Source organism: Saccostrea cucullata, unplaced genomic scaffold (assembly GCF_032062105.1).
Source record: "Saccostrea cucullata isolate Sc308-1 unplaced genomic scaffold, CSIRO_AGI_Scuc_v1 ctg418, whole genome shotgun sequence".
Lineage (NCBI taxonomy): Eukaryota > Metazoa > Mollusca > Bivalvia > Ostreida > Ostreidae > Saccostrea > Saccostrea cuccullata.
Window position 1 is genome coordinate 793,993 of NW_026939679.1, and position 22,347 is coordinate 816,339.

Consider the following 22,347-nt stretch of genomic DNA (forward strand, 5'->3'; position numbering starts at 1 on the left):
ATGTATTAGACTCTTTGTTGTCATTTCTTTGGATTCAAGGCGATACAATGAATATCGATTTAACGTAAGAATGAAAATGTCAAGAAATCTTTTAAATTTGGAATAAATTCCGTACCATATCTGTTCAAGTATTTCTCGGAAATATGCGAATGTTGTGTCATAAAAATGTATTTTAAGGCAGGATATATTAGTAGTGAGTCTTTGCTTCATCTATTTGTTTTACAAAACAAAGAAAAAGAAAAAAGAAAACTTGGAGGATAAAATTTCAAAAATATGGAGCAAAGATCCACTTATATCGGAAAATAGAGAACAGTATTAAGGCCAGATAATTATTCTTTTTTTTTTTGACCTCTTTCTTGAATATGCATAGGCAAATAATTTCAATCTTTGTGCAATTTTAGCATATTGAGGAGATTTTACATATAATATACTATAATTTTTAAATGAAAGCATTTTTGTTAAAATTGAGATTCAATTTTTCACCTTCGTGTCTTTCGAACTATTTGTTCGCCCATCTCCTTTGTTGCTCTCAAGTCAAGAAAGATAACTCTAATTTATAAACATGACCAATGTCTTTTCGAATTTCCTCGGTTTATTATGATTTGCCCACGTGCAGTTTTTATCACTGGTGCAAACAAAGGATTGGGACTTGAATTTGCGAGACAGTTCCTAAGATTGGACACTCCTCCGCAACAACTTTTTGCAACATGTCGTGATCCTGAAAATGCCGTGGTAAGTTAACACAATCCGCACACAAAACAGGAAACTTGCAGTTTCAGCGTTGCATCGATTGAAATAGAATTTTGAATAGTTTGATAATTATGGCACCGATTTGTAAAAAAAATATTATTTGTTTTAGGAGTTAAGAAAGCTAGAAGATGAAAACGAATGTGTTCAAGTTTTAAAGCTAGGTGAGTAGATATGAACTTTGTGATGGAATCGAGATTTGCATAACTGCAATGTCGAAGCAATCTAAATGTTAAGAAGAATGGGGGATAAGGCGGACGAAGTGCCTATAGTGCATGCGCGAATCTAGAGGGGGGGGGGGGGTCGGGGGGGGGGGTCAGCACCCCCCCTGGAATTTACCAGGTTAAAAAATGTACACATGTATATACAAAAACAAGAAAAAAGTTACCATGGACCCCCCTCCCCCCCTGGTAAACGCGAATATGTGTGAAATGGGTATGAAAAGTGAAGGATTTGAGGCAATAAAAGTCACCACTAAACCCCCCCCCCCCCCAACGAAATCAGGGCCGTAACTAGGGGTTAAAGATAGAGGAGGCGGAATTGAGGCCCCCAAAGATCGGGGGGTGTGGGGGGTGAAGCCCCCCGAAAAAAAATTGCTTCAAACGGCTCAATTTTGGACCATTTCCTTTATTTTGAGAATGCTTACCACTGTGTGTCGTAAAAGGCGAGTGAATGAAGACTGTGTGTCGTACGGGGCGACTGAATGGGGAGTGTGTGTCGTAAAAGGCGACTAAATGGGGACCCGTAATGATCTGAGTTACTTAGAGTAGGTCCTCATCGTCCCTTGCGTGTTGTAAGATTGTTTATAATTTTACGTCCCGCTCAAGAATATTTCACTTATATGGCGTGTTGTAAGAAGCAACTGAATGGGACAGTCCCTCGGATGAGACGGAAAAAACCGAGGTCCTGTGTCACAGCAGGTGTGTCACGATAAAGATTGCTTCCTGCTCAAAGGCCCTGAGCGCAGAGCATAGGTCTAAATTTTGCAGGCCTTTACCGGCAATGGAGACGTCTCCATTATGGCATATAAGTGAAAAATTCTTGAGCGGGACGTAAAACAATCAATAACCAACCAACTAACGTTAACTCACAATACTCATCTGATGCTTCAATTGAATTTTAACTTCTGAATGTAAATATAAACAATGATAAATACGAAACTGACTTTTCCCAAGAAAAAGATAAAATTATTTAAGTCAATAGGGGTATCTGGGAAGATCGTACCCGTCGATTCATTCTGAATAGTTTTCACTGTACTAAATGCAGTTCTAAAATGATCGATCGCCGTAGTTCGAATTTCGCTATGGGACATGGGGACTGGTCCTTCGGATGAGACCGCATAAAGTTAACCGAAGCCCCGTGTCACAGCTGCATGTGATCCCTCTCTGCTCAAAGGCCCTGAACGCCGAGCATAGGTAATGGTGACACTCACTGGATAGCTGAAAAATTGCTCAGATGGCTATAATCAAACAAATAAATGATCAATCTTGATCCAGCTGCTTGTGTTGTGTTTCTTATTTCCAAAAAAAAAAAAAAAAATCTAGAGGAGGCAATTGCCTCCGTTGCCTCAATGGTAGTTACGGCCCTGGAAATAGGTTTTTGACGTTTGGGCGAGTTTGTTTTGTTTTTTTTTTTAATGCTTGTCAAGAAATTTCTGGGATTGGATTTTTTTTTTTGACAGTGGTGGACCTCCCCTGGAAAAAATTTCTGGATCCGCGCCTGTAGTGCGACAGATAAGAAGTGGAAAATTTAATCTCAATCATATCCAAATTTTATTTAATATTTCATCTAATACTAAAGTATACTTAATATAAAATCTCTACAATTACAAAATTCTCACAAAGACTGAAAATATTTGCCTACGAAAAAGCATACACATGCTAAAAAGAGCAAAAACGATAATTTTCTCATACTTTAACAAAATTTTTCATCATGAGTGGGTCTTCGCTCCATTTTTTGAAAGATAATCCTAAAAGTTTGCAATAAAAATACATATTTTGGTTTACAAAAACAATTTTCATGGAGCGAAGACCCACTATATATACCTTAAAAGTACACTTTTATCATGTTTATGACAAAACAATCGCATCTTTCCAAGAAATACTTCAAGTCCATTAAGTAAAGGGTCATATCACAAACATGATTTAAGTCCCCCAAAATCATCGTGAGCCATGTATAGCATAGTTGTTGCGTTAGTCTCAAAGCAGTATGATAGTCATACGTCTGGTTTTTATTGCGTAGGGGTTCGAATCCCACGAATATAATCTTATATTTTTATAAAAGAAAATTTTTACGAGATTTTTTTTCTCTCAGAAAATGTTTTTTCCTCATAATTTCATAAATTTTAATAATGAAAAGTTAATTTAAATACTCAATTCACATATTGAATATGATTTATTAATATCCGACGCTATAGTAGGCATTCTGCCCGCCTTGTTCTCCCATCTTCTTTCGTAAATTTCTCTTCCAACAATCTTTTGGAATCCCCATGGATGCTAATTTCGCTCCGTTATTAGCAGACCTTTTTTTGTATTCATATGAAGCAGAATTCTTGCACATTCTTACGCATGAAAAGAAGAAAACACTTGCTGTGGCCTTCAACTCGACATTCCGATATATCGAGGACGTATTGTCAATTAACAATGGTAATTTCCATTCCTACAGTGTATGTTGATACGATATATCCTGGTAAGCTTGAGATAAAAGATACCACCGAGTCTGACACATCTGTTTCATACTTGGATATTTTACTTGGAAAAGACGTTAATGGTTATCTAACAACCAATCTCTATGATTAACGTGATGACTTTTAACTTTTCTATCGTCAGTTTCCCTTATGCAGCAATATACCTTCATCACCAATCTGACTGAAATACAGATCTCTACATAGCGCAAAGCGCACTGCGCTATGTAGAGATCTGTATTTTAATCAGATTGCCTTCATCACCTGCATACTGTGTTTATATATCTCAGTTGATTCGATACGGAAGAGCATGCTCTACGTATGAACAATTTCTAAAACAAGGTAAATTATTGACAAACAAGTTGATGAAACAAGAAAATCAGCAGTCTCGTTTAAATTCATCATTTCGTAAGTTCTATGGCCGATACAATGACCTTGTCAGTATATACAATTTATCATTGAGTCAAATAATGACTCAGTGACTGACGTTTTATTTTACTGATTGTCACTCCATTATTAATGAATTGACAACAGATTTTCCCCTTATTTCCCGATCGGCAGGGGATGATCACTCCTCCATGTCACCTGCTCTCCCACCTCTGATGGCTGGAGGTCCGTGTTTGCTCTGCTACTGTTTTTATTTTTTTATGAACTTTAAAATTTTCATTTTTTTAAAAATACTTTTGACTAGTCTAATAGATTAATAGGAATACCGTCATAACCTTGATAGTGTACAGTTAAAGAAAACAGGGTTATAGATCTGGAATCGAGTTTTGGCGACCCAGTTGAAAAAGAAAATATTTAATGAGTTCTTCATATATAGGGGACGACCGTTTGATTCTGAGAGGGGGCTTGATAATTTTGAAAATAAATTATCTTCAAAATATTGAAATTAGATAATCTGACTTAAAATAGTTTGTTAGCTTTCAACCCCAAGCCCCTCAAAATCAACTAGTCGTCCCCTTAGCCCTATCTAGTATCTTATAAAACTTACTTGTCCAGCAAATGCGCTACCTGGCCCCTATCTTTACATGTATTCCTTACATGTTGACTATAATTGTGAAGGAGACACATCAGACATACTATGCTAAAACATTCTAGAACATGTAGAAGTGGTGTAAATTTATGTGGATTTCAAAAACTCCGAAGAACTTTAAGAACCTTTTTTTCCAGAAATATCTATCACCAAAACGTAGGCTTTTCTACATTAACTGTTCCTCATAATAAATTAAAAACAAAGCGTTTTGGTATCATGCATAGACAACCTCATTTTCAATAAAAAAGGACCTTGCAACTATTCGTATCCTTTTGTTGATCCTTGATTAATAAAATTACTTCGTAAAAAATATTTTGGTACTACACACAAAAGTTCTTTGAAACATCATTGGTAACCTGCGGGTGATTCACATCAATTCTTTCTATCATCGGCAAGTGGACTCGAAACCGTGGTTTGCGACGATGACTTTGAAGTAAATGAAGTTGTTATAAAAAGAATGTTGTTACACCATGATCATACACTGTCTTCGTATATGAGGTACTCCAACAAACTGTTGGACTCAGTTGAATACCTATTGCTCCTTTATTAGCTAACTTGTTTTTATATTAAAGCAGAATTTATTCAAAATCTTAACTAAGCTTGTACTTGAAGAAAAAAAAAACGCTGTTGCCCTCAGTTCGACATGCATTCAAAATTTTATCAATCGTCGCTGCAGTGATTAGAGCGTTTGCTCTAGAGTCGCAAAGTAAGGAGTCGATCCTTTCGTCGCAGGACGTATAAACCGAGGTCCCATGTCGCAGTAGGTGCTGGCACGAAAAAGACCCCGCACTGTTCATTGGTTGTAAGTCCCAATTACAGGACAAAATTTGCAGCTCTCCACAGGCAAGTGTCCATATGAGTGAAAAATTCTTGAGAGGAATGTTAAACACCATACAATCAATCAATTCATAATACTAGTGCATGTATTTATTTCTATTCATTGTCAACTTGAATGCTTAAAATAAAAAAAAACACCACAGTCTGCCACATCTATAACACATTTGGATGTTTTACTGAAAATAGATGATAGGGACCAACTAACAACTAATTCTATGATAAACAAGACAATTCCAGCTTCTCAATCGTTAAGGAAGCTCTAAACACTGCACACTAAAGAGTTCTATTGACTGAAATACAGATCTCTACAGTGCGCAAAATATGTAGAGATCTGTATTTTAATCAGATTGCCTTCATCACCTGCATACTGTGTTTATATATCTCAGTTGATTCGATACGGAAGAGCATGCTCTACGTATGAACAATTTCTAAAACAAGGTAAATTATTGACAAACAAGTTGATGAAACAAGAAAATCAGCAGTCTCGTTTAAAGTCATCATTTCGTAAGTTCTATGGCCGATACAATGACCTTGTCAGTATATACAATTTATCATTGAGTCAAATAATGACTCAGTGACTGACGTTTTATTTTACTGATTGTTACTCCATTATTAATGAATTGACAACAGATTTTTCCGTTATTTCCCGATCATGACAAGGAGCACACGGCGGGTGTGACCGGTCGGCAGGGGATGATCACTCCTCCATGTCACCTGCTCTCCCACCTCTGATGGCTGGAGGTCCGTGTTTGCTCTGCTACTGTTTTTATTTTTTTATGAACTTTAAAATTTTCATTTTTTTAAAAATACTTTTGACTAGTCTAATAGATTAATAGGAATACCGTCATAACCTTGATAGTGTACAGTTAAAGAAAACAGGGTTATAGATCTGGAATCGAGTTTTGGCGACCCAGTTGAAAAAGAAAATATTTAATGAGTTCTTCATATATAGGGGACGACCGTTTGATTCTGAGAGGGGGCTTGATAATTTTGAAAATAAATTATCTTCAAAATATTGAAATTAGATAATCTGACTTAAAATAGTTTGTTAGCTTTCAACCCCAAGCCCCTCAAAATCAACTAGTCGTCCCCTTAGCCCTATCTAGTATCTTATAAAACTTACTTGTCCAGCAAATGCGCTACCTGGCCCCTATCTTTACATGTATTCCTTACATGTTGACTATAATTGTGAAGGAGACACATCAGACATACTATGCTAAAACATTCTAGAACATGTAGAAGTGGTGTAAATTTATGTGGATTTCAAAAACTCCGAAGAACTTTAAGAACCTTTTTTTCCAGAAATATCTATCACCAAAACGTAGGCTTTTCTACATTAACTGTTCCTCATAATAAATTAAAAACAAAGCGTTTTGGTATCATGCATAGACAACCTCATTTTCAATAAAAAAGGACCTTGCAACTATTCGTATCCTTTTGTTGATCCTTGATTAATAAAATTACTTCGTAAAAAATATTTTGGTACTACACACAAAAGTTCTTTGAAACATCATTGGTAACCTGCGGGTGATTCACATCAATTCTTTCTATCATCGGCAAGTGGACTCGAAACCGTGGTTTGCGACGATGACTTTGAAGTAAATGAAGTTGTTATAAAAAGAATGTTGTTACACCATGATCATACACTGTCTTCGTATATGAGGTACTCCAACAAACTGTTGGACTCAGTTGAATACCTATTGCTCCTTTATTAGCTAACTTGTTTTTATATTAAAGCAGAATTTATTCAAAATCTTAACTAAGCTTGTACTTGAAGAAAAAAAAAACGCTGTTGCCCTCAGTTCGACATGCATTCAAAATTTTATCAATCGTCGCTGCAGTGATTAGAGCGTTTGCTCTAGAGTCGCAAAGTAAGGAGTCGATCCTTTCGTCGCAGGACGTATAAACCGAGGTCCCATGTCGCAGTAGGTGCTGGCACGAAAAAGACCCCGCACTGTTCATTGGTTGTAAGTCCCAATTACAGGACAAAATTTGCAGCTCTCCACAGGCAAGTGTCCATATGAGTGAAAAATTCTTGAGAGGAATGTTAAACACCATACAATCAATCAATTCATAATACTAGTGCATGTATTTATTTCTATTCATTGTCAACTTGAATGCTTAAAATAAAAAAAAAACACCACAGTCTGCCACATCTATAACACATTTGGATGTTTTACTGAAAATAGATGATAGGGACCAACTAACAACTAATTCTATGATAAACAAGACAATTCCAGCTTCTCAATCGTTAAGGAAGCTCTAAACACTGCACACTAAAGAGTTCTATTTATAGGGAAGTTTTATACAGTTAGAGTGATCTACCCTTGGAAGTAAGATAGAAAAAGTGGTTTTTTACAGTAAATTACATAATTGATATAGATTAAAATTTTCTTAGCATTATATTAGACCAAGAATAATTGAATGAATTTTTTTTCATTAATTTTCCCTATGTAAGTAAACAACAGTGAATCCTGTCCACAGATACTCCATCGTCTTTGAACATCTTTCCTGCGGAAATAAGGCAGGTACCCTATGTTGAAAATTAATCAGGTAGTCTCAATATGCACACCTTTATGTGATGTATTGTTCTCCAAGTCCAAAAAGCACTTTTGATTAGTGTTTAGAGCTTCCTTAATTTATGTAGGACCTCCATTAGGTGTTCATGTCCCCATCTTATTTCGTTACTCAAAAGCATGCTCGCTATCAATTTTTAAACCGAGGCTATAGCTATAGGCTTCCCATCCTCCATAAATTTTACTTCTTCGGAACCCAAAAGTTTTCTCTCCATTACACAGCAGTGTACAGAAAGAAAACCCTTGGGTTCCGAAGATGTAAATTTTAATTCAAAATCAAAAATTAGTTTTTATTGGAACATTTAATATTTCTGATGACTGTTGTTCAATTTCACCTTCAGACATAACTTGCGAGACTGACATCGAATCTGCAGCAAGAAAGGTGGAATCTAGTCTTAATAGCACAGGTCTAAATCTTCTGATAAACAATGCGGGTGTGACTAGAAAGCGTCAGTATGTCGGAAATCTCAACAAAGAGCATCTCCTAGAACAGTTTACCACCAACGCTATTGGACCGCTACTTGTCACCCAGGTATATTTGCAGAATATTACATAAAATGACGAACTCGCACTTGCGTAGACTTTTCATTAAAATAGTTCATCTGTACAATAAATAAAGGTTAGAGTTCAGTTTTGTACACATATGTTAACAAATTTGGTACTTATGATGTCATTGATTCTTCACTTTGTATAATTTTTATGAAGTCCTTGTTACCCATGCTTCTGAAAGCGTCGGAGTCACGTGACACTCCGGTGAGCTGTAGCAAGGCTGCCATCGTCAATATTTCCAGCATTCTTGGGTCGATAACAGAAAACAGATCTGGTGGAATGTACGGGTATCGACCATCTAAGGTGACTTATGTTATATTTACAGCTTTGTTTGCATCAGTACTCAGTAGTAATTCGATTTTTGGAGGACGTAAAACAACATGGAATCAACAATCAATCAATCGTTTTTGGGTCCTCTTTCATATTTATATAAACAAGCAATTTTTTTTTGCAAAGATTGCAGCTTTTGATATAAATTTTGTGGGTGAATTTTTTTCTTTTAATGACAAATTAAAATACAATAAAAAGTGTTGTTAGATCAACTTGATTTTTCTTAATATTTTTTTATTGCTTTGTTAATTTACTTATTTTTTATTTATATTTAAGGCTGCTCTGAACATGATAACCAAAAGTCTCCATGAGGAACTAAAAGAGAAGGATATTTTAGTGACTGCATTACATCCAGGCTGGGTGAGAACCGACATAGGCGGACCGCAGGCGGAAATGTCACCCGAGGAAAGTGTGAAAGCTTGTTTAACGGTGCTATCAAAATTGTCCAGAGAAAATTCGGGACGATTTTTGTCATATACCGGCGAAGTGATTGATTGGTGATTTTGTTTCAAATACTATATAGCTTTGAAAATGACATTAGTTGTTATTTAATGTATTTATCAAATTTAAAGCTGAACTCTGTATTTATGAAAATGAGCACAACCTGTTAATTTATTGAAATACATCTGGCACATTTTCACTTATTACTATGCAAATAAAAGTAGTGTACCGTGTAGCTTTTACGAAGTCGAATTTCAAGCTGTGGATCATATTGACGCACTCAAGCCTAAGCTTTGTCAGAAATTTAGGGGTATCGAGGTTCAATCATTTTGTTTTAGATTAAAAAAAAAATTCACAGTAATTTGTTTCAGCTCCATTTTTCAAATAAAAAGAAATGTTTTGTTGTCTATTATAAGATTTTTTATTTGCTTATACAGAAGGCGCACATTTAATCGTGGTTTTGCTCTCCCCTTTCGACAATTGTTCGGTTTGTACTTTCTTCCTATTCTTCCACCGCTTACAAAAAAGACAGAAAAAGAGACCACAAAGTCCCGCCAACGCCGCTCCGGCCGTTGCGATACCAGCAATCACCTCAACTGAAAAATAAGAGACACAATATCAAGGAATGTTAAAGTGCTGTAACAAATTTTCCGTCTAAATAAAGAATAAAATTATTTTCGCGAGCAATATATTTGTTCATCATATCCATGAAATCCTTTTCCTTCATGACGAAAAACTACGAGAATTTTTTTGGTGCAGGTCTTTTCATTTTATTTCTGTTACAATGTATAAAGACTTAATTTGATATTTTATAATATACATGACTGTCGTGCATTTTTACTTCTTTTTTATATATCACGACAAGTTGCAGACTATAATGCCACCGAAGAGTGTCAAACACTAATATTTTTTTTTTAATCTTGAAAAAAAAAACACTATTACATTAGGAAATACTGTGAACAATATTTTTCTGTCGATATTTTACAAATTGTAAACATCACTTAGATTCATACTTTAAGTTATGTAGTACCTTTCCTGACAAAAAAAATCTTCCTTCGGGAGTTATTTGTCCATTTTGGACAGTTATGGTTTAGTATTCAACGAGAACAATTGAAATCTGTGCTATTGAACTTATTCATTTACTTATATAAACATAAATGGAACTGTTTTTTTCAAAGATTTTTGATAAAAATTCGTTAATATCATCTGTCCTTAAGAAATTCATCTTGGAATATCAGTTGCAAATTAAATTTTTATACATTATTGTACACCCCTTTCTCTTCAAACGTTGTTCTAAAAAATCTTTCCTTACTAGATAGGCCTTTATCTTTGCTGTCGTCTTCCTTTGTTACATTATGAATAGACTGAAGAGTCCCACCTGCAGAGAAGATAAACTTTAAATACCAATAAACGAACTGAACTTTAAAAATGATCTTAAATATTGTTGAATTCAGTTTAACTACTTCTTCAGTTGTGACTGTACCGATCCTGAAATATAACTTAAAAGTAACTTAAAGCAGAGACATATGCTTAAAGTTTATCATGAACATTGCATGCAGTTCCTCAGTTCATTGTAGTGGATTTAACCTACATATACAATCTGAGGATTTTAGAGTCTAGCTTAGGACTCTTTTCCAAATTGTCACATCCAAGATTACAATCAAATTTCATAAAAAGAAAGACATGCTGATACGGTCTACTTTGATTTTCTGTTACGTTAGTCCGATTCTTCCGACATATTTTATGCGCTCAATAGCATGAAGTAGGTTGAATTTTGATTAAAAAACGTGAACAGGTGAATGTCTTACTTTCTGTTCCTAATTTCAAGCTATAAAACGTTTGATTTCATCGATCAATGATGTAGGTTATTTTGTAAAATCTTTACTTACCAATGAGTACATTGGTTGTCCTTATTCTAACTGTGATAGAAGCTGAGGCTGAAAAATATAATTTATATAATATATTTTATTGAATTGCAGAAAATATAGTAAGTTTATGTAATGGTAATTGGAAGATTTTTCCTAATACATGTATCTATTGTTTGCTTTAAATATATTCAAACTCAAAGTCAAAATCTTCGATCCAATTTAAAAGAAAATACATGTATAAAGAAATTAGCGCCTTTGACAGTTGGGCACAAAAACGTTTTCGGCCGGTAATCATATACTTTTAAATTTCAGGAGTGACTATTTTCAATGAATTTTTATTGTGGTATAATGAGAAGTTCATTTTCTACCCCCTCGGCCCTTACTTTACCCTTGAGCATGTTGGTAAGTATTCCCGAGTATTACCAATATATCTCTTATTAATACGACAACATGTGAGCCTATCACATTGTAATTGTACTCACTAGACCTCGGCTGCCTTGATCCCTTGCTTGTTTTATATGTCGATGCTGGAAAGTAAAAAAAAAAACCCGAATCTATAAGACTATAATATTAAATAATAGTATTTGGGAAAGAAAAATGTCCTATTTTGCAATTGGCAATGAACTGTCAAGTAAAATTCAATCTTTTCATTTTAGTTTTGGATGGAACCAAATCTCTTTAATAGAATATAAAACATGTTTATCTGTAAACATGTATTTGTAAACTTTTTAACTAGACTGAGTTTCAAACGGGATTGTTTCCTTGACTGATTTTTTTCATGCAAATTGTTTGGCCAACATTTACAATCTGAACTGTCTACTATGGTCTACTGATTTTTTTAATGTCTGATCAAAATAAGGCGGGTGTGATAGATCGACAAGGTATGCTTACTCCTCCATGTCACTTGATCCCACCTCTGCAGTATTTAGAAGTCTGTGTTTCCTCTACTCAGAATTGTTTTATTTCAATTGACTTTTGAACTTGATTACTGTTCCTTATCTCCATGTGAAAAGCGTGAAAAAGACCTGTGATTGATCTCTGAACACAAATCTGTTAAGAAGGTTTCAACACTGGACTCCTAGAAATTTCAGAGGAAGTACTGGTGCATAAGAGGAGTTAGCACCCTCTTTCGAACGATCACACTCGCTGTGAGCTCTAGGTATTGATCAAGGAAACAGAATATTCCGTAGTCAAATTTATTATAAAAGCAAAGGTCTAACAATATTAACTGGAATGAAAGACGTCAGTAAAAATTCTACCCAGTGAGAAATTACAAATATATTTGTTGACAAGGACATTATAACTTATACATTATAACTTTTATATATATAAGAATTTACGAAATGCTGAATGAGGTTTTTGAAATTCCTGTAACATCAATCTATCTGTCAATTGTCCGCTTTGGTTTAAGAACTGATCGAACTTGGTGCATGCTCTCGAGTATCCAAGAAACTGGGAAATTTACACATCATACGTAGGTTATGACGGGATATTACAACATAAATAAGACAAGTTGACGATGGAAAAGTTGAAATCATCTCCTTTGTCATAGAGTTTAAATGTTAGTTGGCTCTAATAGTATTTTTAAAATTCAGTAAAACATCTAAATATAAAACGGATGCAACAAACTCTGTGATATCTTTTAATGTCAAGTTTACTGGGGTATTTCAAATCGACATATGTATGAAAATAACTTGTTAAGAAGAAACTCCAGCATTTTAATATCAACTTGTGTAAAGAATCAGAGTGATCTTTAACAAAGTAATTTGTTGATGACAAATCGCAAGATAGGAAAGTTTTGGATTTCCATTGTTATTAAAGAAACATCTGACAATGATATAAAAAACCTGACACTTTGTCAGAATGGGTTAAATATATCAAATCCATGTTAAAACCACGTATTAAAAGATTGAGGGGCAATATGAAAACCATCTGTCCTTCTGTATTCAATAATCCAAATTGAAAAAAGAATTAGATATATTACATAATCAGTATGTACTGGTCCCTGCTGACAATGCGTGTAACAATATTGTCTTTGTCTGTAAGGCTCATTATATAAAATGTATTTAGAAGAACTTGGATTTAATTCTACAAGTGGTAATCCAACTTATACTCATAGTTCCCTTTCCAAGGAAGAAATTCTTCAAAATCATATGTCAGTTTTGGATATTTTTAATATCCAAAAGAACCAAAATGAATTTGAACTACATCATATATATATATATATATATATATATATATATATATATATATATATATATATATATATATATATATATATATATATATATATATATTGGATTCCAAACCTTCATAAGAATCCTTACAAACAAAGATACATAGCGGGTTCCAGTAAATGTTCAACCAAGTCTCTTTCTTCACTCCTCTCTAAGACATTAGTCGTAGTGAAGGAGAAACTTCGAGAGTACTGTGCAGCAATATATTCAAGAAGTGGTGTAAATCAGATGTTGATACTTAAAAATTCCGAGGAACGTTTGGACAATTTGAAATCACAAGATTTCACCAAAATCAACAGCTTCAATACTTACGACTTTTCAACTTTATACACAACCATTCCTCACGATAAATTAAAGTTCAGGCTTTTTGATATCATTGACAATCTGATTAAAATCAAATCCTTTGATCCGCTCCCGTAGATCGCTACACAAAAGGTGCTTTTGCAATAAAAATGGAACTCGTAAATTTACTTACCTTGTCATTGGTCATTTGCAAGATTATTTTTTTAGAAAACGTTCTGATTGTACACACAAGTACCCTGAAGATGACATCAAATATTGAGTTTCTTATTGACAAATCTAGGTCGTTTTTGAAGACCAACAATCTATTGGAATTCCAATGCGCCTCGTTCTTAGCAGACCTATTTTTGTATTCATATGAAGCAAATTTTATGCAAATACTTTTGCGTGAAAAGAAGAAAACACTTGCTGTGGCCTTCAACTCGATATTTAGATATATCGACGACGTATTGTCATTTAACAATCATGTATGGTAATTTCCATTCTTATGTCGATACGATATATCCTGGTGAGCTTGAGATAAAAGATACCACAGCGTCTGACACATCTGTTTCATATTTGGATATTTTACTTGAAAAAGACGTTAATGGTTATCTAACAACCAAGCTCTATGATAAACGTGATGACTTTAACTTTAGAATTGTCAACTTCCCTTACTTATGCAGCAATATAACTTCATAACGTGCATACGGAGATTATGTATCTCAGTTGATTCGATACGCAAGAGCATGCTCTACATATGATCAATTTCTAAAACGAGGTAAATTATTGTCAAGCAAGTTGATGAAACAAGAATTTCAGATGTCTCGTTTACACACATCATTTCGTAAGTTCTATGGTTGTCAGCAAGTACAGTTTATCACTGAGTCAAATGCTATCTGACGTTTTTCATATTAATTGTCAGTACATTATTTATACACTGAATTGACTACGTTTTTTTTCCGTTATTTCCCGATCATGACAATGAGCACACGGCGGGTGTGAGTGGTCGTCAGGGGATGCTCACTTCTCCATGGCACCTGATCCCACCTCCATTTGTTTGGAGGTCCGTTTTTACTCTGCTCCTATTTGGAATTGTTTTATGTACTAGTGGAGTATGCATACCAAAGATGAAGTCTCTATCTCTCACGGTTTAAAAGTTATGGCGAAGGTTAAAGTTGACTACAGACAGACAGAATAACAGATTTTAAAAACCAGACAAACAGATAGGACAAAAACAATATACGCCTCGGATCTATCGATCCGGGCGCATAAAAAGAAATAATATTAAAATCACAATTCACGTTATTTTCAACAGTTTATTTTTTGAAATAAACGTACCCTTTAATAACTTGTTTATAAATTAAAACTAAATTAATTCATTAATAAATTGTTCAAATAATTGTTGAAATTGTTTATGTTACGGAAGAATGGTAGCATAATTTTATTTCATGGCCTTTTAATAAATTAGTAGGTTTTATTTGAGGGTTGCATGGAATACTCTTTTTTAGCGTGCTACTTGTAAAACGTGTCCATTTTTCATTTTAAAAAATCTTGTATCCAACTGTAATGATTTTTTTAAATAGTGCCAATGCAAATTTTGAGTGCATAATTTTACAAGAAATAATAAAATAGGCGTACAGAACTTGTAGTTATTAGTTTTAGAGAAAAAAATCTTCTCCTGACTTCCTAATTTAACAACTTTATTTTTTTAATTTATTCTAAACTTTATGTGTGTAAATATACAGTCCCTGAAAATATTAATTAACTATAATAATCTCTTCCTATTAAAAAAATCGTAAGAAATCTTTGCTTTTTCAATAGTTTAAACTCCTCTGTGCTGCAAGTAAACAAAACAACAGGGAGCCTGCAATTCAGAATACACAAGGGGGCGGGACTACATGTATCATGTCACTAAGAACCTTTTTCACACATAATTGAACAAAGGGTCCCAGGGACAGCTGGGATTGCTGGGTTCTGCTTTCTAGAGCAGTCCCACAGCGGTCCCAAAGCTTTGTGTGACTCCTTGGGTGTCAGGTCGTGTCTGGTCGGACATATATCTGAAGTTTCTCCTTAAGCACTTAAAATTTTGGAAGGAGTGAGGAAAAGGGATCAGTAGTGCATTTACTTGACGGTGCTATCTCTCTCTGTAAAATGAAAAAAAAATTAAAGTATCCCTCTAAAGAAGTTATGACATGATTTCGTGTCTAAAAAGAAAACAATTTATCAATAACTGCTAATAAGTATTTTTAGCTAGATACATTAAAGATTAATCTTAAAATTATTTTTAAAAAAATGCATCAAATTGGTCACGTCTCAATTAAAAGTAGGCCACCATAAATTCTGACATTATAAATTTCTTTCGCACTTTTTATGATCTTCACGACTTCTGAAGTTTATTTTTATGGAGTGATAATAAAAAAAAAATAATTCACATCCTTGATGCAATAAAACATGGATTTAAATTCAATTTTTCAATTCAAACTACAACCTGAATTAATAGTCATCGACAGTTTACACAATAGCGTTTTCTTTTAAATTATATTACTTTGTTACATCTAGAAAATCTTATTTTAATCGACTTTTTGGTAGAATTATCGGGGTTCTTTTTATAACTACTATATCTCACATTTCCGGTTAAACCTTACTTTCGGTTTAATAATTATGTCAAAATAATCGTTCCACTCACTAGAACTCCGCTGCCTTGTTCCCGTGCTTGATTTGAAAGTCGATGCTGAAACTAAGAAAACATGAATGAAACATTTGGAGATAACGAACAGTATTCGAGATGAAAAGTCTATAAACCAATAGAATATAGGAGCAGAGCAAACACGGGTCTCCAAAACACTAGAGATGGGATCAGATGCCATGGAGGAGTGAGCATCCCCAGCCAACCGGTCACACCTGTCGTGTGCTCCTTGTCATGATCGGAAAATAAATGAAAAATCCGTCGTCAATTCAGTGTATAAATAATGGACTAACAAATAGTATGAAACACGTCAGTAAGCATTAATATTTGGCTCAATGCTAAATTATATATTGATTAAATTAATTTTAGGGTTTAATTTTTTAAAAATGTTGTTTTTTGATATCAAATAAGTGATGAGTATAATGTACTCTTAGAATCAGTACCCTGTCTTATCTACCCAGAAGGTTCTTATATCTAGATCAGGACAAACTAATAACTCCTGAAGATCTTTACCCTGAGATTAATTTACAACCCTGAGGATATAAAGGGTGGGTATTTTATTAATTTTCAACAATGAAATTCTTAAGTGCTTTCAAAATCCTTGCTAAAGAGTTCATTTATCATTTGGCGTGAAAAGAGGTATCTCTGGAATAAAAAAAAAATCTGCCTGAAAATCAAGAATGACTAGTAGCTAAAACCTATTGCAATCTAATATACTTTAAATTGCCAGAAATCATGTCTTAATCCTACTGACACAAGTTCAGATATACAGGGCCAAGTTCATTAAAATTGTAAAGTAATCTTCCTACATGTTCTTGTTCTTTTCTCTACATATAGAGTCCTTCTGGACAAGTCGCTACTGGTGGCGTGCATATACAGTTAATGATGAGAACCTTGCATCCCATTTTTGAAAGGGCAAAACTTAAGGAACCTTGATCTTTCAACTTGCAATAAAATTTGTTTAATATTATTTTAATTTCTTTGAAGACTATTTTAGATGAAAGTACAAATATGAAAGTGAGTACTTTGACACATTGTCACAATTTATCAGAATGTCTTAAAAGTATAAGTTGGATAATGTTATTTCGTGTTAAATGGTTGACGGTCAATATGAAAACTATCTATCCTTCTGTCCTCAACAATCAAAATTGAAAAAAAAAACCTTTAGGCTCTAATACTACAAGTGGTAATCAACCTTATTCCCATACATGTAGTTCATTTTCTTATATGTTTATAGTTAGCAGAATGCAGTTTATGTTTACGATCTACAAAGTCTCTTTCTTTAGTCCTCATAAAAATATAGAAAGCAGTGTAGGAAAAATAAAAACGGCAACTGGTGTCTCAATACGAGTTAAAAAGTCTCGAAGAGATTAAACTAATGAACGGCTATTACTTCTCTGTAAACGTTTATTCCTTAGTACTAATGTGTTGTACGTATTCAAACTATGTGGGCAAAAATTTGTGGACTTCCGCGGAGTGAAATACATATTTTGTCTTATGCTTTTCTTTATTTTATAGTCAAAATATTTGAATGAAATTTTTTTAAGTAATTTTACCATAAAAAAATAGAAGACATTTTACATCCCCTGTCAAGATGATATGTTTCATAAAAATAAAAAGTTTATAATAACAGTAACTCAGACTTTTATAACAGTAAAAGATGATTTGGCTTGAATCGCGTAAACTTAAGGTGAAATAAAACTACTGTTGTTAAAGATGCATTATTTTACCTTTGGTTGTGAGACGTCTAACTTCAGCAAAATCATCATCAGTCATGTTACAGTTAATTTTACAATGGTTGTACGTTTCTTGCGTGCTTTGCTTTCTGTCTTTTCTCGTTTCCCACTGGACATTGTTTCGTACCTGTTCCATGTCCACCCGCGCAAGGTTTCCATCCGGTCCAATACATTAATGTGCATTCCGTATAATTAATGCCATGACTTACACAATATTTTGAAGAAACTTGGTGAATAAGTTTTAACGCAAAAACACTGCACAGTACAAAAGTAACGAGTGTGTTGCACATTTTCAGCTTGGGAAAAACTTTTTGTGTTTGAAATTGATCTTTCGATTGTATTAATTTTTTTTCTTTCTGTCACGTGTTGATGTCAAAACATCTTTGAAATTCAAGATCGTGCCTAGATGACCATTTAAAATTTCAGAATATAGATCTTGTGAAACCTTGATTTTATATATGTTAGTTAAATCTTTTATGAAGTTCTTTACTATTTCATTTAATTCAACATACAGCTTTATTGCATTCATGTCCGGCATTTCATTGGTTATCTTTTGGAGTGACAGATAGGATTATATATCGATATATAAAGTCTATTAATGCATGTACACACATGAAAATATACATATTATTTAAAGAAATCGATTGTTAAATCAAAGTCTCATTTAAAAATGATGTATATACATGAAGACATTTGAAATATCTTCTGTATTGTTAAGTGTCCATCTCATTGACATGATAGTGTATCTTTGTATACAAAGAGTTTGTCATGAAATGAGTTCAAGTATAAAATATTGTAACGAAACCGAGGGTATCGTGTAATAATACTCGTGGGCCGCTATTAGTTTTCTGGTCACTTGGTCGAGGTTTGATGGTTCCGTTGGTCACAGTTTATATTATGGTTAATGAGCAATTTTGGTCACTTAATTGGTAAATGGAATTACCAACTTTTGGTCACTTGTTTGGTTGACGTTATGACCAACTTTTGGTCACTTGTTTGGTTGATGTAATGACCAACTTTTGGTCACTTCTTTGGTTGACGTAATGACCAACTTTTGGTCACTTTAGATAATGTTTGTTAGGAATAACACTTGTTTAAAGTTTATAACATTTATTAAGACGATCAAATGGTTCACTTATAAACACACAAAATGGTACACTGTAACTTGGTTGGTACAACGTTATTTGGTTAAGAAAATGGTGACCAACCGATGGTCAATACAGGACGTTCCTACTAACTTGGTCCCCTTAATGGTTTCGTATACATAGACTTGGTACCGTCTTATAACCGAAGTATACGGAGTCGTTCCCCAAAGTGACTTAGGTCACTTTTCCCTTACCAGGGAAGGCTGTGTGCTCCGAGTCGCTCCCCACAGCCGACTGAAGTCTAAACCCAAAACAGCTGGTTTATATAGCCAAAAGTTGTTATGATGACGTAAGAGACAATCAGATATCTAAATTACGTCACAATCAATACAATCAATAAGTTAGCGGGTTTAACCAACAAAATAACCTACTAAATTAATAACGTTGTACCCATATAAAACATACAAAATACACCAGTTTCTCATTAAATTATACATGTTAAATTAATAAAGTCATTAAATCAATTATTGTTCATTTCTTTCGTTAACTGTTCATTGACAATTATTTATGGAGTTTATAAACATCGGGTTCAAGTTCCATATATTCCAAACTTGTAAACAAGAATTAACCCGAATTTCACAGGTACACTTCGTGAAACGTAACATTACCCCCTTCTTAAGTCGAAACGTCCTCGTTTCGGGGTATTTTATCAATGACTTATACAAGTCCACTGGTAATGTCTTTCGAGATACGCGTTTTTCGAATATAATGTCATCTGCTTCACCACTAAACAGCTTCATCTGGTCATGATGCACATATTTTGGCTTCTCGGCTGTAGACTTTCTCACTTTGAACACCGAGTCGGACACGGCACGTAACACTGTGTAAGGTCCATTCCAATGAACCTTGAGTTTAGGACATCTTCCTTTGGTCCTTGACTTTGACGCAATCCACACACATTGTCCTGGGATGTACTTAATCTGGTTTGACTTGGTGCCATACTTTTGTTTCTGGTTCTCGGTTGCTTGTATCCATCGGGTGCAATAATCTGAACTGGTAACATTGTACTTGTTACCCTTCTTGGTCCGTGGTAAATGACCAAGGATATCAATATCCACTTGTTCCAGTGGTTCCCTAACTAAACATTGACCCGGTTTTCCTCTGACTTCCCTTGGTTGATTCTTCTTTGAGTCACCAACGGTACAGTCTCTGATATGTTTCTCAGCGTCGTTTGTCTTCTTCTCGTCACGAGGTTCACATAGTCGTCGGTCATCATTATCATCGTGTAAAGCTTCTTGAACGCAAATGTTGAACACAGGATTGTGTTCACTCTTAAGGTCACATGGTAACTTATTCTTTCCCAATGTAAGAGTTCCTTCACCCAAATTTGATTGACAGTTATGCTGTTTAAGAAAATCAAGGCCTAGAATCATATTTGACTCAACGTCAGCGACGAACACTTTATGTTCCGTAACTTCACCATTAATATCAATTTGAAGTTCAGTCTGACCTTCTGGTACAACTAAATCACCGTTTGCCATTTGTAAGTTACTATGGTTTGGAAATAATTTAGGTCTCACACATCTTTCTATCTCGTAATATTTCTTTGGGTGGATAACTGTTATTACTGAACCTGTGTCAATGACACAATTAAATTTCACATTGTTAACCAGTACATCAATTGTTAATAAGTTTGCACTGCGAGTATTTGAGTTCTTTATTCCAAAAACATGTGGCCTTTTCTGTTTTGTAGTTGACGTTTGGCCGCCGACGTCAACTACTGTGCGTTTCCCTGGTTCTCGGGTTCTCTGGTCGTCACGTCTTTTACGTACTCTGGTTTTCTTTGGTTTCTGTATTTTTCATTTTTTAGTTGCCGTTGTAGTAACCTGCATTCTCTTTTGATGTGACCATCTTTCTTACAGTAGAAACAGGGACCTTTCCTGTAAAGCTTCTTATCTGTGTTTTGGTTTATCATGGCTACTAGGTCTGTTTCGTAATTATTTCTGTCGGTATACGTTGGTTCCTCTGTCTGCATTCGCACTGCAACTGTATTTCGTCTCCCCCTTGCTTGTTGAAAGGCCTCATATTCTAATGCCAGTCGCACTGCATCTTCTAGGTCTGTAGGTTTTCCTTGAAATACTGCCCATTCCATTTCTTGGTCATTTAAACTTCCGATGAACGAATCTTTCGTTATCTGGTCACGGAAACCTAGGGGTGCGTTCGGGTATGACATCCTCGTAAGTCGCTTTATGTCTTGCATTAATTCTGTGATCGTTTCGTTTTTCTTCCGTATTCGGCTCTTTAGTTGCGTCTTGTAGATTTCTGTTTGATTTTCTGGGTCAAATCTTGCTGATAGTGCGGTAACAAGGTGACGAAAATTATGCCGATATTCTGGTTGTAGGTCACTCAAAACGTTTAGTGCCGGGCCGCGTAGACTGGTAGCTAACTCTAATGCCTTTGTTTCCTCATTCCAGTGGTTCAATTGGGCGATCATGTCGAAATGCACTATGTAGTCGTTCCAGTTCATGGTACCATCGAACGTTGCTGGTTTTCTCCCTTTAGGTTCCGGGGTACGCCTGAATCCGTGGTCATGGACTTGTCTTGTGTGACCATAATTTGGTACATCGTAATCAAAGCTGCGCATGGTCCGCTGAAATTCGTTGGTCCTAGCATTGGTAGTGTAACTTCGTTGTAACGTCGGGTTTAACAAACTTGTCCTTGAATGTGCATAATCACGAAAGTCATCATATGAATTTTGTGGAGATGTATTTCTGTATGGTCGATGTTCACTGCGTATTTGGTCATCTTTGGACATAGCACTGGTACCGGATTGAACGCAATTTTGGTCTACATATTGGTTGGTAGAACTCGTTGGTCTCACTTGAGATTGTAATAGGTTCATCTGGGACTTCAAGGTTTTTAATTCTTGTAGAATTGTGAGTAGAGTATTGTCGGTACATGCGTTGACTGCACTGCCGTCTCCTATCTGGTCGTTGTTATTAACCCGCAAAAGAACTTCTTTGCTTGGAGTATCGTCGATAAACTGTAGTTCTTTTGGTTCTGTATTATGGTCACTTTCCTCAATCAATTTTTCGTTCCTAGACATCTTTGTAATGGTTTAGGTTCACAATTCACAGAAAAGCGGATCCCACCGCTGCCACCAATGTAACGAAACCGAGGGTATCGTGTAATAATACTCGTGGGCCGCTATTAGTTTTCTGGTCACTTGGTCGAGGTTTGATGGTTCCGTTGGT

The 22,347-nt window shown here is 34.8% G+C and overlaps 1 protein-coding gene across 1 annotated transcript; it reads left to right on the forward strand.

Moving 5' to 3' along the window:
• Positions 1–538: 538 nt before the first annotated feature.
• Positions 539–9,398, forward strand: LOC134253653 (C-signal-like). Its single transcript, XM_062736228.1, has 5 exons — positions 539–732; positions 860–911; positions 8,221–8,411; positions 8,585–8,731; positions 9,035–9,398. Exons 1-5 carry the CDS (start codon positions 598–600, stop codon positions 9,257–9,259), a joined length of 750 nt encoding a protein of 249 aa, XP_062592212.1. The 5' UTR covers positions 539–597; the 3' UTR covers positions 9,260–9,398.
• The last annotated feature ends 12,949 nt before the right edge of the window (positions 9,399–22,347 follow it).

Coding starts and splice junctions, on each gene's coding strand:
- LOC134253653 (XM_062736228.1), top strand. CDS start 598: ATGATTTGCCCACGTGCAGTTTTTATCACTGGTGCAAACAAAGGATTG. Junction 912..8,220: donor TGTTCAAGTTTTAAAGCTAG/GTGAGTAGATAT, acceptor TTTCACCTTCAG/ACATAACTTGCGAGACTGAC. Junction 8,732..9,034: donor ACGGGTATCGACCATCTAAG/GTGACTTATGTT, acceptor TTTATATTTAAG/GCTGCTCTGAACATGATAAC.